The 15,157-nt window shown below is 36.4% G+C and overlaps 1 protein-coding gene across 13 annotated transcripts in view; it reads right to left on the bottom strand.

The window, feature by feature from the left end:
* The window catches only part of DIAPH2 (diaphanous related formin 2), a 1,391,236-nt gene that overhangs the window by 1,283,400 nt on the left and 92,679 nt on the right, over window positions 1–15,157 (bottom strand). For 9 of the 13 annotated variants that reach the window (XR_014834656.1, XR_014834653.1, XR_014834655.1 and 6 more), the window contains one exon: window positions 14,541–14,561. The exons of the other annotated variants lie outside the window; for them this stretch is intronic. Coding sequence is in view for 6 of the 9 variants with exons in the window: in XM_085006645.1 (XP_084862771.1) it covers window positions 14,541–14,561 (21 nt within the window). In the remaining 3 variants the exon portion in view is untranslated. The remainder of the gene's footprint in view (window positions 1–14,540; window positions 14,562–15,157) is intronic. 13 annotated transcript variants of the gene reach the window in all.

Genomic DNA, 15,157 nt, shown 5'->3' with positions numbered 1-15,157 from the left:
AGTACAATAACAAGACTATAATTAAATGAAGTGAGGGTGCAAGGATTAGTTAAAATGCTACTTTGCTATCAGAAGGTATAAGCTACCAAAAATTATCTGTATCAATTTACCTCATCATAAAATAGAGATGCTTTTATGAAGGGGAACTATAGCTACAAAGAGAGGTAGAAGCCATGTTAAAAATATAACAACACAGTAGAAATGACTGGATATAGTATCAAATTATTAACAGTGCTTTATGTCAGGGTTAAGAGTGTATGATTTTAATTCCCTCTCAAACTCCATTATTCGATTTTCTGAAACATATTGTATTAATCTTAGAATGAGAATAACAAACTTGAAAAGCACTTGCTTTCAATCATGTTTGCTTTAAAACATATTTAAACACTGTGTATGTAAACATTTAGCACTACTTTAAAAAAAAAAAAGGCAAATTCTTAACTACTACCACAATATCAAAATACTACTCCAGAAACTTTCCAACCTCTGAGTTCATGTGACCTTAGTTAGTTGCTGAACCCCTAATCTGTAAAGTATATTCAACAATCAGCTGAAGAAAAGAGTTCCAACAAATTGAGAAACGGAAACCATATGTGTACAATTTAAAATGCAGATATTTTAATATTTATATGGAAGATTGGGGATAAGACTCCTGATTGTTTTGTACCTTTTCATAACAAGGGTGACTTTCAAATGTAGCTTGTGATCCAGGGGCCTTCTTAGAAGACCTGAGCGTTTACAATGATTATAACTGGCTTGGAAACTGACCCTGAAGAATGAAGGAATGAATGCATGCATGCATGTGTCACTGTAGGCTGGCAGTAGTTGTGGTTCAGCCCTTTCTTCCAAAAAAAACGTGTATTAGGGACCAGCGTGAGAACCATTTCTTTGATCATTGCTATAGCAATTATTTCAAAGTGTAGTGTGTTTTACGGTTTACCAAATTCTATTAGGACAGCAAGCAAGCTACAGATAAAGAGACTTGGGCTCAGGGAAGGTTGAGTGTTTCACCCCAAATCACTCAGCAATTAAGAGACAAAGCCATGAACCAAACCCCAGATATTTCTGAGTCCAAATGTTTTCATTTTACTGTTATAATTTATGCTATAAGCATCCATTTTGTGTGGTGGCTTAACAATGGGTATGATTTACTTTGTACCACAAGCTGTGAGCAGAAATAATTGGTGAAAAACTCTGGATGAAACATCTGGGATGTTTCTAGCTGGTGTGATGAGGAGCTATTTTTGGAGTTTCCCACATAATGAGAAAAGGATGGGGGGTGGGGGTGGCCTCAGTATTCTTAATTCACATACATATAGAAAAATCACAATCACTATCAATAGCGTCACCACTAAAACTACAAAGACATACACGCACACGCTGAGTAAAATGAAAATGAGAGCATTAAGGTTGGGTGTATTATCAAGTGGCACTTTACAGTTCTGAGGTCCTAAACTGTACAGTCCAAAAGCAATTAAAAAGAAGGCAGCACTATATGGAGAAGTGAAAGCAAGTGGGAGAAGAGGAAGCTGAGCAGCCACTTAAATCTACAAGCACCTAAAAGAGACTGCATGGGTGATGATGAACAATCGTCCTTAGTGGAAGTCAGAAACCTATTAAGAGGAAGGGACCTGAACTGCAATAGGAGAAATTTTGTTTATTCTTTAAAAAATATGTAAGATTTTAAGATACTGGACTGCATTTCCAATGGAAGAGGGCATCTATTCTTGAAAAGCATTATGAAAGCAGCTTTCTGATACAGTTTGGTGTCAGTAGTTGTGACGACATAGAGAGTAAACAAAAGGATGTTTAATTATTTTATCGCTGTTATAGCCTTGGTGTATTTAAAAATGTCTAAGGTGTATTAAGACATAGTCCTTGCCCTTTGAGAGCATATAAGCATTTTAATTACATAATATTAATTAAACAAAACTAATGTTTAATTGAAATTAATTATAAGAGGCAAGAGTGCATAAGAAAGGTGAACACTGATAATATAAAACTTGAAGAAGCATAATGTCTAATCTAATTTAGACACAGGGAAAATGGCTTTAGGAAATTAAAGGCAATTGCTAAAAATGGGATTATCTCTAATATTTATGTTTGGTTTATAAAGCAGCAGTATCTTTTTCCTCACATTTATGGTGCTATGTTCTGTTGATGTTACCCATTTTTGAATATCTGCTATGAAAGCACAAAGACCATGTCTGCTCAGTCATTTTTGGCCCATAAAGCAACATTTGCATAGAGGCATTTAATTCTGTGATAGAGTAGCTTTCCCACAGGCAGGGCTCTCTCTGTGTTATTAGTGTGACTAGAAGCACTCTATAGCTGGTGGAAAATAATCACCTATTAGCAATCCATGAAGGAGTAAACAATCATGTTAAGAGAAAGTAAACACTCAGGGTGATGATCATTATCATCACCAAATGATGATATGATTTGCTGGAATCCACCAAATAACCAAATTCTTACTCAGGTTTTGGTTAAGAGGCCAAGCTTTAGATTCAGTGTGACTGGGTTCAAGTCCTGGTTCTCTTAAATACTTACTGTGCAACCCTAGATAATGTACTTGGTTTCCTAAGTCTCACCTTTCTCGTCCATAAAATGGGGATGATAACCATTATGAAGACTAAAGTAGTTTTTACATGAACTTGCTTAGCATAGATCCTGGCACTTAGTGTTCTCTAAAGGTTAGTGTCAAATACAATGGAATGAATGTTATATGCTATATTAGTTTCCCAGGGCTGCCGTGACAAAGAAAAGTAAAACTACAGAGTAGGTAGCTTAAACCACCGAAATTTATTTCCTCACAGTCTGTCGGCTGTAACTCCAAAATCAAGGTGTCAGGAGGGTTGATTTCCTCTGAGGTCTCTCTCCTTGGCTTACAGATCGTCTTCTCTCTGTGTTCTCATATGGTGTTTCTTGGTCCAAATTTCCTCTTATAAGGATACCAATTAGAATGGATTATGGCATACCCTAAAAGCCTCCTTTTAATTTAATAATCTCTTTAAAGGCCCTTATCTCCAAATAGTCACATCCCCGAAGTACTGGGAGGTTTGGGTTTCAACATATGACTTTTAGGAAACAGAATTCAGCTCATAGTATATACCTTAACTCATTCTAAGCAAAAACACTCCACACAATAAGAAAATATGAAATAATTTTGAAGACGTCTCAGTTTTCTTAACTTCTCAGCTTTCCAACATAGAAGGAACGTATGTAACCTCATTTAACTTTGAGAAGATAGACAGATGGATATACAGATACACACACACACACTATCTAGTATACAGTTGCCGATCACACTTTGTAAAACAGCCCTATGCAAACCACTCTGTCAAAAAATATCATCAATGAAAATAAATGATTCGCCTAAAATATACAAAGTAGTTACTGTACTCAAAGCATAAGAATTATATTGCATGAGCAATTATTTTCTCCTTAGATCATAAGTTCACTGAAGAAAGGAACCATGACAGGTTAGTAAAAATTTACAAACAGATCAGCATAAAAATGTATCCAAGAAGCTTTTGATATTTTTGATTGATGCACTTGAAATTCATTTTTGTTTTTGATATTGTTTTGATACATAATTGTGGTTACAGCTATAATAGCACATACAATTAATGTAGTAATTCTGGTATCTGAATTATGGTGACCACAGTAAAAAAAAATTATCCTAAATGTTACTCACATGACCATTATTTAGAGAAGAAGGCCCACAAAGCATTAGGCTCAAAAACCATTTCATACAAGCATGTAAACTGGATACTAATTCAGATTATAAATATTGTGGCTGCCAACAGAAAATACCTTGTCAGTATCTATTACTCAAAAAAAAACTTCATGGAAAATGGCCAGACCCCAGGAACCTGGGGATGGAAGCAATGTGCTCCTAAAAAAAACTGATGCATAATTTCTATATATGCAGAAATACATATAATATATAGCTCAGATGAGAAAATATGCGAAAGTGCTTTAAAGACTCTGAAGCACTTTATAAATCTAAGGTGGCATTTTTACAAAGATCTTATTCTGCCCTTACCCCCTTCAAAGGAGCTAATTTTGGTTCAACCAAACCATCGTTTTCTAACAGATGAGCAAACATAAGAAACCTGGTTAACTAAAATGGGAAACTGAATCAGATGTGAGAAAAAGGCCAAAATTTTATATGTAGTGAGTTAGCTCTTTAATACTGATCGTGATCTTATCACGTCCAACTTTTCCCCTGCTGACAATGCTACCTGGATCAAGAAAGCACTGCCTCATAAGAAATATATTTATGTCATGCCACTTTAAGTTTTACTATGGTCACAGCAATTTTTACACAAAGCTTTTAAAGGATATGTGGTATAGAAACCATATTACTTAACAACAAAAACAAACGTAAAAATACATATCATGTAATTATCTCATGCTATATAGCTGATCAAAATTTTTGCCATAATTGAACAGCTTAGAAAATCAATGCAATATGAAATAATGACTACACTGGTTTTAAATGTCTTATTCAAAGCATCGGATTTTAAATGTAATCTATCTGATGATATGCATAGAGAAATATCCTCAATTGAAATTTTTAACATGATCACAATCTAAACAGACAGAAAATAAGCTTGCAATGCAGAATCCTACATGAAAAGGGTATCTCTGTGTTTCCAGTATCAGGATACACTATAAAATATAACTATCCCATCCTCATAAATATTAATGCAATCAATTTATAAAATATATGTCTAAACTAAATTCAAAGTTTATACCGCGTTTTCTGTGTCTCCAAATGTCCAAGGTAAGATGACTTGCTAATGTTTTTTAATCGACATTACCTTAACATTCCTTCAACAATGAATTTAATCTGGCATGATGAAATAATGTAATTTAAAACAATGCACTGGAAAGGAAGGGACTGATAAGAAATTGTTCTAAAAATGAATGGGAGTTCCCGTCGTGGCGCAGTGGTTATAACGAATCCGACTAGGAACCATGAGGTTGCAGTTTCGGTCCCTGCCCTTGCTCAGTGGGTCAAGGTTCCGGCATTGCCGTGAGCTGTGCTGTAGGTCGCAGACTCGGTTCGGATCCTGCGTTGCTGTGGCTCTGGCGTAGGCTGGCAGCTACAGCTCCGATTAGACCCCTAGCCTGGGAAACTCCATGTGCCGCGGGAGCGGCCCAAGAAATGGCAAAAAGACAAAAATAAATAAATAAATAAAAATAAAAATAAAAATGAATGGAGGTTTAAATAATAAAACCTTTCAAAACGTATGCAGATATTCCTATTCAAAACAAGTATAACACACAAGCCGGCTTGCAGTATCAAAACATAAGGAAATAGGAAGGTAGCTACTCACTGCACATAATAAATGTGAAATTAGAAAAGACTGAAATTGGAACTTCAATAGTGCTTGTGCTATTTTTAAAAGATCACATATAAAATATACCATGATTAAACAGTCTTAGGTCTTATTTTCATCTGATTACCAAATGAGTTTTTCTATTTTATATACACCAGTTAAAAATAATTGCATTGATTATTTTTATTCTGATTGAATTTAGATTTTTAGCAAAACTGTCACCACCATAAAACTAAGTATTTTACAGTAGCAACTCTCTTACAATTTCTAAGCCTATAAGAAAGAAAAAAAATCAAAGTGAGTGGAGTGTAAGAAAGTCCTGTTTATCAGGAAGCAGCTATTTCAAACTCCAATAATCAGTGTTTTGTCTCCCCCTTCTGGACTATACAATTTTTTTTTTTTTTTTTTTTTTTAAAGAAACAGCAAAGTAAGATTTGATCTTTTGTCACAGGGTATATTCAAATAATTGGCCTGACACAAGTGTAACATTACACGAAATACACATCATGATACTGTTCGATCAGTAAACTAATTAAACTGCAATTTAACAATGCAATAGCAGCTTAACAGCCCACAAATACATACTGCCATGCTTAGTATTATTTTACGGCTTATTATAATTACTAGGTAGATTGTAGTAAAAAATACATCAATGGCATTTTGAATTTACTACTTTGAGCCTGGCCATAAGTTTATACTTTTAACAGGAACTTTCAGTATGAGCTTCTTCACAAGCCTAGAAAAACAAATTTCATGTGGCTCTATTTTGAGGAAAAGGTCCTGAAAAATTCACTCATTCGGGCAAAGAAACATTACATTTGTAACTACCCTTCCTCTATGATGGGGCATCCTTTTGACAGATTACTTAGAAACATTGTAAAAGGTACAAATGTGATATACTGACTATATAAAATGGCTTATCTAGTAAGCAATACTACAGGCCACCAAAATGACTAGCTCTTTTCTATTTGGGTCCACTGAGTCAATGAGAAGTACACGTGACTTTCGCTGCCTGGTACAGATAATGAGACTGTGGTTTATAAACAGGTAAATGTTATCAGAATGATAAACAACGTACGTTCAGCAGCAATGTGCAGAGAATATATTTAAAAGAGTTAAAGTAGGAGTTTGAAACCAAATTATAAAATTCTACGCAATGCTACAAATGCCAAAGAAATGGTCTTGTGTGATGATAACCTTATTCTTGTTTCTGTGATTTTACATCTCTTCTTGATTAACATGTCTAAACTGAACTCATCCTGTTTTACTCCAAATGTGGTCTTGGCTCCTGACTTTTTCAGGAATGTTCAAGTCACCATCGCTTTAGTCACCCATGCTTGCAATTTCAGTCACTATTGATTCACACATCTCCTGGGCCCTTTTTTAATCATTTGCTGAGACTGATATATTCTACTTCCACAATCTCTCGCTCTCACCTATAACCTCCATTTAGTTCTTAGAAACCACTCTCTAGTTCAGGGTCTTAACTACTTAAACTACTGCAACAACCCCCAGCTTGATCTCCCTGCCCCAGTCTCTAACTTCTCCAATTTCCACTGCTCCATTAATCTTCCCCCAAAATAGTTCAGATTTTGTCATTCCATTGCTCAAAACCTCCCGGGATTCCTCACTGACTCTTAAAGTACTAACTCCTTGGCATAGCCCTCCTAAAATAACCTTAACCTATCGTTCCATGTTTACAACTTATCAATATGTTTCACCTATGTTTTTAGTCACCTTAACAAAGATACCCCTATACTTCCACTTGTTCACCCCGCTCCATCCATGGTGGCCTTTTGCTATTCTTCAAATACTCAAGATACATTCTGGCCTCAAAATTGGGGTACCTGATGCTCTCTGCCTGGAAAGCTCTTCCCTAGCTATTTGCATTGGCTCTCCCCAATTTCATTCATGTCTCTGTTCAAATGGTATTTGCTCAGAGAGCTCATCTATCTAAAATAGTGCTTCCCTAATCACACTCAGCTTTCCTATCTTGCTCTTTGGCCTTCATAGCACCTGCCGTTATATTTGACATGTGGCTTATTGTGTCTGTGTTCTCAAGTAGAATGTAATCTCCGTGAAGAAAATTTATCTGTATAGTTCATGATCTAAACATGTAGAATAGTGCCTGGCACATAATAGGTGTCCAGTAATTTTTTTGTCCAAAAAGGAATGAAACTGTGGCTAGAGAGATTACCAAGGTCATGGGAATGAATGACTGCTGAATCAGGGATTCAAATTCAAGTCTTTATGATGCCAAAACAAGCACTATCCCAAAAGACACCCTACCATTTGTCCTAGGTACTCAACTATTTGTCACTAAATTACCTTATATTTAACATTGTTAGTTCTGGTCATTATAATTCTGTTTTCCAATTATCATATGTAATCATGTCAATTCTTACTCTTTTCTTCCCCCACAGAACAGCTTTTTTCTACCTGTGGATAAAGTATTCCTGGCTTGCAGTAAAATCAAATCAGTCATTTTAGCTGATTTCTAAATCAGTTTTTAAAAATAATGTATTTTTCTTCAAGAAGTTTATAACACTTACAACTAGAAGCTACTGAAAAAGTCATTCAGTTCTTTCTATCTCTATCCTAACTCTAGATTCTCTTTTGCTAGTTTCAGATATTGACAAGAAGGTATTCTATCATTTCCTTTTATAGATGGCATCTATAACAAATCCTAAACTGTTGTAATAAATCTTTAAAATAACTTTGTCATGGGAGTTCCCTAGTGGCCTAGCAGGTTAAGGACCTGGCATTGTCACTACTATGCCTGGGTCACTGCTATGGCACATGTTAGATCCCTGGCCCAGGAACTTTCGCATGCTGCAGCCAAAAATAAATAAATAACTTTTTCAGTATTATCTTGAAACCACATGTAAATTTTTTAATTTGTTTTTCAAAGCCCAGCAATAATCTAGACAACATAACTTCCAATAAACAGGCAAAACATTCTCTTTTTTTCCATCCAGGTGAATCCTTACCACCATTCTTTTTTTTTTTGTCTTTTTGTCTTTTTGCTATTTCTTGGGCTGCTCCCGCGGCATATGGAGGTTCCCAGGCTAGGGGTCTAATCGGAGCTATAGCCACCGGCCTACGCCAGAGCCACAGCAACATGGGATCCGAGCCGCGTCTGCAACCTACACCGCAGCTCACGGCAACGCCAGATCGTTAACCCACTGAGCAAGGGCAGGGACCGAACCTGCAACCTCATGGTTCCTAGTCAGATTCGTTAACCACTGCACCACGACGGGAACTCCATTCCCTTGGTCTTTTCTAGGGCTGTACCCGCAGCACATGGAGGGTCCCAGGATAGGGGTCCAATCGGAGCTGTAGCCACTGGCCTATGCCACAGCCATAGCCACGTGGGATCCAAGCCACATCTGCAACCCACACCATAGCTCAGAGCAACACCGGATCCTCAACCCACTGAGCGAGGCCAGGGATCAAACCCGCAACCCCATGGTTCCTAGCTGGATTCGTTAACCACTGAGCCACGACGGGAACTCCTCCTCCCCCCATTCTTGACCCAGAATAAATCATTCTATCAAGCAGCACACATCTTGAATACTTAACCAAAAAAAAAAAAAAAGGCAGCTCGTAGTCTTATATTACCATGTAATCTTTGTGTATTATATCTTTTATTAACAAGCATTTCATAGAGTTTAACACATTTACAAAAAATGTAATTGAGACCTACTATTATTTGCAAGGTTCTTAATATGTTAAATATATTAAATATAAACAATAAACTTCCAAAACATCGTGAACTGGGTTTTATTATCCTCACTGTATTGATGGAGTGACTGAGATTCAGGAATGTTAAGGAAATTATTTAAGGTCAATCAGTTGGTATGCAACAGAGTTGCAATCTGAGCTCTAGTCTATTTGCCTTTCTAAACCCATGACATCTACTAAAATTTGCATTCCTTCATAGGGTCTATACTATGGACATAAAAAGACAGGGCCACAAGGTAATAGAGAGGATTATTCAAGGACATACAATATGATAAACTGAAGGAATACAGGAGTTATTACAAAACTTAATAATTTTATTATTCAGGCCCTTAAGTAACATATAATGTAATAGAAACTATAAAACAGAGTAGAAAGTGAGTCCATAAGAGAGTTAAAAATAAAGTACTATAGAAGTTTAGATAAATTACTAGAAGGAAGTCAGGGGATGGGGAAATAGGGAGAAAACGAATCAGAATAGACTTCATCGAAGAACAGAGGATGGGCAGTATGTTGAAAAAGGAAGGAAAACATTCTAAGCAAAAAGAAAAAAAAATCCAATGAGCCAAGTCAGAAGCAAGACTGTATGAGGCTGAGTGGGTAGTCATGTTCAACTAACAGCTTGATTTTTAAAGTAAATTTATAGAAGAGAATAGTTGAAAACTAAGGCTAATGGTTTTGACATATGGTACTGGCACAAAGACAGAATATAGATCTGTGGAACAGGATAGAAAGCCCAGAATTCAACCCACACACCTACAGCCAACTTATCTATGACAAAGGAGGCAAGAAGATACAATGGGGAAAGGACAGCCCCTTCAATAAGTGGTGCTGGGAAAACTGGACAGCCACATGGAAAAGAATGAAATTAGAACACTCCCTAACACCATACACAAAAATAAACTCCAAATGGATGAAAGACCTAGATATAAGACCAGACACTATAAAACTCTTAGAGGAAAACATAGGCCAAACACGCTCTGACATAAACCACAGCAACATCTTCTCAGATCCACCTCTTAGAGCAATGACAGTAAAAATAAAAATAAACACATGGGACCTAATCAAACTTAAACGTTTCTGCACAGCAAAGGAAACCCTAAATGAAAGGAAAAGACAACCCACACAATGGGAGAAAATCTTTGCAAGTGAATCCACTGACAAGGGATTAATCTCCACAATTTATAAACACCTCTGTATCTCCATACCAAAAAAACAAACAACCCCATCCAAAAATGGGCAGAAGATGTATACAGACAGTTCTCCAAAGAAGACATACAGATGGCCAAAAAACACATGAAAAGATGTACAACATCACTCATTATTAGAGAAATGCCAATCAAATCCACTACGAGGTACCACCTTACACCAGCCAGAATGACCACCATCAAAAAGTCTACAAACCATAAGTGCTGGAGAGGGTGTGGAGAAAAAGGAACCCTAGGACACTCTTGGTGGGATTTTAAATTGGTGCAACCACTGTGGAAAGCAGTATGGAGATGCCTCGGAAAACTACACATAGAGCTCCCATTTGATCCAGCAATCACTCCTGGGCATCTAGCCAGAGAAAACCATGACTCGCAAAGACACATGTACTCCGATGTTCATTGCAGCACTATTTTCAATAGCCAAGACATGGAAACAACCTAAATGTCCATCGACAGAGGAGTGGCTAAATAAGATGTGGTACATGTACACAATGGAATATAACTCAGCCATTAAAATGAATGAAATACCAGCATTTTCAGCAACATGGATGGACCGAGAAATTGTCATGCTAAGTGAAGTCAGCCATACAATGAGACACCAACATCAAATGCTTTCACTGACATGTGGAATCTGAAAAAAGGACAGACTGAACTTTGCAGAAGAGATGCTGACTCACAGACATTGAAAAACTTAGGGTCTCTGAAGGAGACAGTTTGGGAGGTGGGGGGATGTGCTTGGGTTATGGAATGGAAATCCTATGAAATTGGATTGTTATGATCATTATACAACTACAGATGTGATCAATTCATTTGAGTAATTTTAAAAAAAAGGCTAATGGTTTTGAGATCAGGAAGACCTCAGATGCCTCAATTTCTGTTTCTAATAAACACTGGAAAGATAAAAGAAAGATAAGGTCATAAAGACCTAGTTCATTACATATTCCATCTTTCCAATTTCAGTCTGGCTTCTACATCACTCATTTTTTTTGACCAACATCTGTAGTCTTTAGGCAACTATAATACATAAAGTGGTTATTCTAGGATTTATTCTCCCTGGAACACTTCTTATGAAATTCTTATCAAGCCATTTTATCAACAAATTTTCCATCTTGTATAGACTAATGAGACCATAAAAAATAAGCCCTTTTGTACCAGACTTTCACCAGGTGATTTTAAATATTTTACTTCACTCCTCTCTCTAGTCTCAACAAGCAATCAAACGCCTCTCTGCTGAAGGTACCCTTCCCACATAAACTCTAGAATTAATTCTGTCATCACTTCTAGACAGTGATCCCTAGAGTTTCCTCCCTTTATTGCAGGATTTGCAAACTCCAGTGTTGAGAAGCAGCTCACAGAGCAAACAAAGGGAATGAAATCGTTTATGTTGCTGATTAATGATAACTTCTATCTCATTATATTGTCTTTCTAACACTCCCGGACAAAACTTTTTATTAAACCATATGCAGCCTCTCTGCACACTCTGCAACCTTTCTATGTGGCAATTCGCATCTTTATTCTGTTTACCTGTCTGTGTTCCCCATTAGATCTAGTATTTTGGGGTCAGGCGCTATGTATGTTGGGGAAGAAAGACTATTTATTATAATAAAATATGCTAAATATTACAATAGAGTTATATACATGGTGTTACGGGAAGTAAGGAGTTATCTAAGATGGCTTTTCCTTCAAAGACTGACAAGAAGCTTAATCTTGATGGATATTTAGGAGCTTGCTGGGCACACTCAAGAAGAAAGGGGCATTCAGGCTCAAAGAATTAAAATATGCTTGACTTAGAGGTATCAAAAATAGGATGTTAAGGAATTGCCAAGTGATCTGTACAGAGAGGATGGGTGCATGTAAGAATGCTGTTGTAGATGAATTAGAAAAGGAGGTGGGGTTGAGATCACAGTTTCTTTTATTGCCCAAAACTCTGCTATTTAACCCCACTCTTCTGTACCTAAGCCTCCAATTGAAATTCTGAAAATTTTGAGGGGGATTAGCAGTGTGACCTCTGGTACCATACAGAAACATGCACGGGTGGGATGAGAGCAAAGACTAGGAGAATATTGAGGCGGCTATGGCAATCACAGGTGGGTTAAATGATGAGTCTGAACTAAGGAAGCAACAGTGTGGCTAATTACGGAATAGATTTGAGAGGAGAAATAATAATCAACAGAACTTGATAACTGGATGTAGAGAAATTAGTAATATTTCAGAGGCCTCTGGCATACACCATGGGATTGCTTATGGCACCAAGACCAGAAATATAGGGCTGCTCTGGCCCACTCTGAGCTCCAGATTCTTTTATTGCCCAAAACTCTGCTATTTAACCCCACTCTTCTGTACCTAAGCCTCCAATTCAAATTCTCACTGACTCACACATGTCTCCTAGGGTAGCCCCTCAAACAAATCTCTATCTATCCTAATCCAGTATTTCTCAAACTGGGCTCTTCAGGCTAACTTCGCAGAATCTCCTGTGCTGCTTGATAAAAACGCAGACTTCTTGGCCCTATCCCAGACCCCGTAAGATACAAAATTTCCATTCTGATACACTTTTGATTTTGAGAACCATTAGCCTAATCCAGTCTACCTACTGCTATCAAATTTACTTTTCTTAAACCCTGCTTTCCTCATGTCACTTGCTTGCTCCAACTAATTTCTAATCTTCTACCTGGACTTCAAGATCCCCTTTCAAATTGATTTTTAAATCTTTCCAATATACATTTTTGTTCTTTGTTCCAACAAAGTCAACCTCATCTCTCACTTCCCTCTTCCCCCACAACACTCCTCCCCACCATACACAATTTGGCTCTTTCTCCAAACCTTTGCATTGAACATTATTTCCATAATCTGAGAGCTTCTCCATCCGCTCTGCTCCCCAGTCAAATCCTAGCCACCATAACTAGCTATTTCTAGAAGCCCAGAAGTATGCATGGCATTTTCTCTAATTAATCTTAACCCTGCTTAAGTATTCCTATCACACAATCAACAGGCACAATTTAATAATGTTTGATTACTTCAACATATATTATTGAAACTATTAAGGTCTTATCCCATTCTTATTTTCCAGGCATCAGTGTGCCTAACATAGTTTTCAGCACAAAATAAGCACTGAAGAAATATTTGTTGATTTTTAAAATCATCCCAAAAGATCGATGGCTTTTTCACCTAAATGTCTTACAAATTAAAAAAAGGGAAAAAATATATCCACTATTCAAGATTCACTATTCAAGGTACCTAGTGATATTAAAGATAATATCTCCTACCCTGTTTTCTAAATACAGACTGTTTAATCATGAAAGCAAGGTAATTAAAAATAGCTCTTAATTACAATACAGGCCATGTTTGGTATATTAATGAAACCGTGTATCATGTAACTGTGGCACGGAAATACAGCATTTTGAGAATAGAACATTAAGAAGGCAACAAGAGTAAACCTTAAAACATAATGCAAGCCTGCTGTACAGCAGAAACTGACAGAACACTGTAAATAAACTATAACAAAAAATTTCTTTCAAAGATAATGCAAGCCAATCACTTCAATTTATCCACTTAATAACTAAATCTAAAAGAAATTACACTTGATTTGCCCCAAGTCACAAAGCCCATGGGTAGCCCCCAACAAAGACAAGCACCTAGGACTCCTGACTCAACATCAAAGGTTGCTTTCATTACACTATGTGCTCAGTGATACTATAGTCCAAGTGAGATGCTTCAATAAGAATTCCTGTTAGCGTCAACCAAACTTTTAGGAGTCTATCCCTGCCATCCTGAAAAACTGAGGGAAAACACACAATTTCATCAGAACCATAAGGACTTACACAGGCACAATTCAAAAAAAATTTTTTTTTAAATTGTGGTGCATCAGGTTATGGATCCAGCACTGTCACTGCAGTGACTTGGGTTGCTACTATGGAGTGGGTTCGATCCCTTGCTTGGGAACTTCCACCTGCCACAGGAGCAGCCAAAAAAATATAAATGAATGAATGAGTGAATTTTTAAAAAGAAGTAAAACTTTTTGAGACAAAATATACAAGCATATTCTAGTTCTAAAGCATTTCCAAAAGCCACAGGAAAAATACTTATCAAGTCTAATCACTTGATTTTAATATTCATCTTACTGCTTTGGCAAACTGTACACCAAAAGAAGAACGAAACATATAAAATACTGTGAGCAGAAAATCATTCAATCCCCAAAAGCACAAAGTCACATCTAAGGGTAAAACACATCTTTTGTACTCACCATAACTTTACTTCCAACTATCTGCATGCAGTGGCCAACGAAGAGTGGTTATGGTGTAAAAACAAACAAACAAACAAACAAAAAACAGCAACAGTATTAGTAATCAGAAGCTTTTCACAGAAGTTAATTGTTTAGTAAATTAGTTAGCTATCTACCCCTATACTTTTAACACTTTTAGTACTTTAGATCTAGAGACTAACACAACTATATCAGTACTGATTTCTAAATCCTTCAAAAATGTGTACTGTCTACAGAATAAATATTCTTAAATAAAAGATTATTACTATTTGAAGATTTTTTGAAGGTTCTGTAATGGGCTTCACAGCTAGTGAAATCTAATTATCAAGTAATCCAAGATTAAGTGTAATCAGACAGCAGATATCTATCAGCCCACAACCCCTCAAAAAATTATCAATGGAAAATTTAATTATTTTCCAAATATTGCTTTTTTTCCTCTTTCCTTGTTTTAACAGATATACTATTAAGGTTGAAATGAAGTATTTTAGAATGTAAATGTGGCATTTAAAGTCATGCATTAAGAAATAAACTTTAGGTTGAAAATTGGAATATTTTATATTGTTATAAATTTAAAGTTTAAAATATTGTTTTGTACTATA

The sequence above is a fragment of the Sus scrofa genome, chromosome X (genome assembly GCF_054392235.1).
Source record: "Sus scrofa isolate SSC_HxYL_T2T_F1_AM1 chromosome X, Sscrofa_HxYL_maternal_Yorkshire_Landrace_v2.0, whole genome shotgun sequence".
Taxonomy (NCBI): Eukaryota; Metazoa; Chordata; class Mammalia; order Artiodactyla; family Suidae; genus Sus; species Sus scrofa.
Note: the sequence above shows the minus strand (reverse complement) of the source record. Positions and strands in the feature narration are given on the sequence as shown.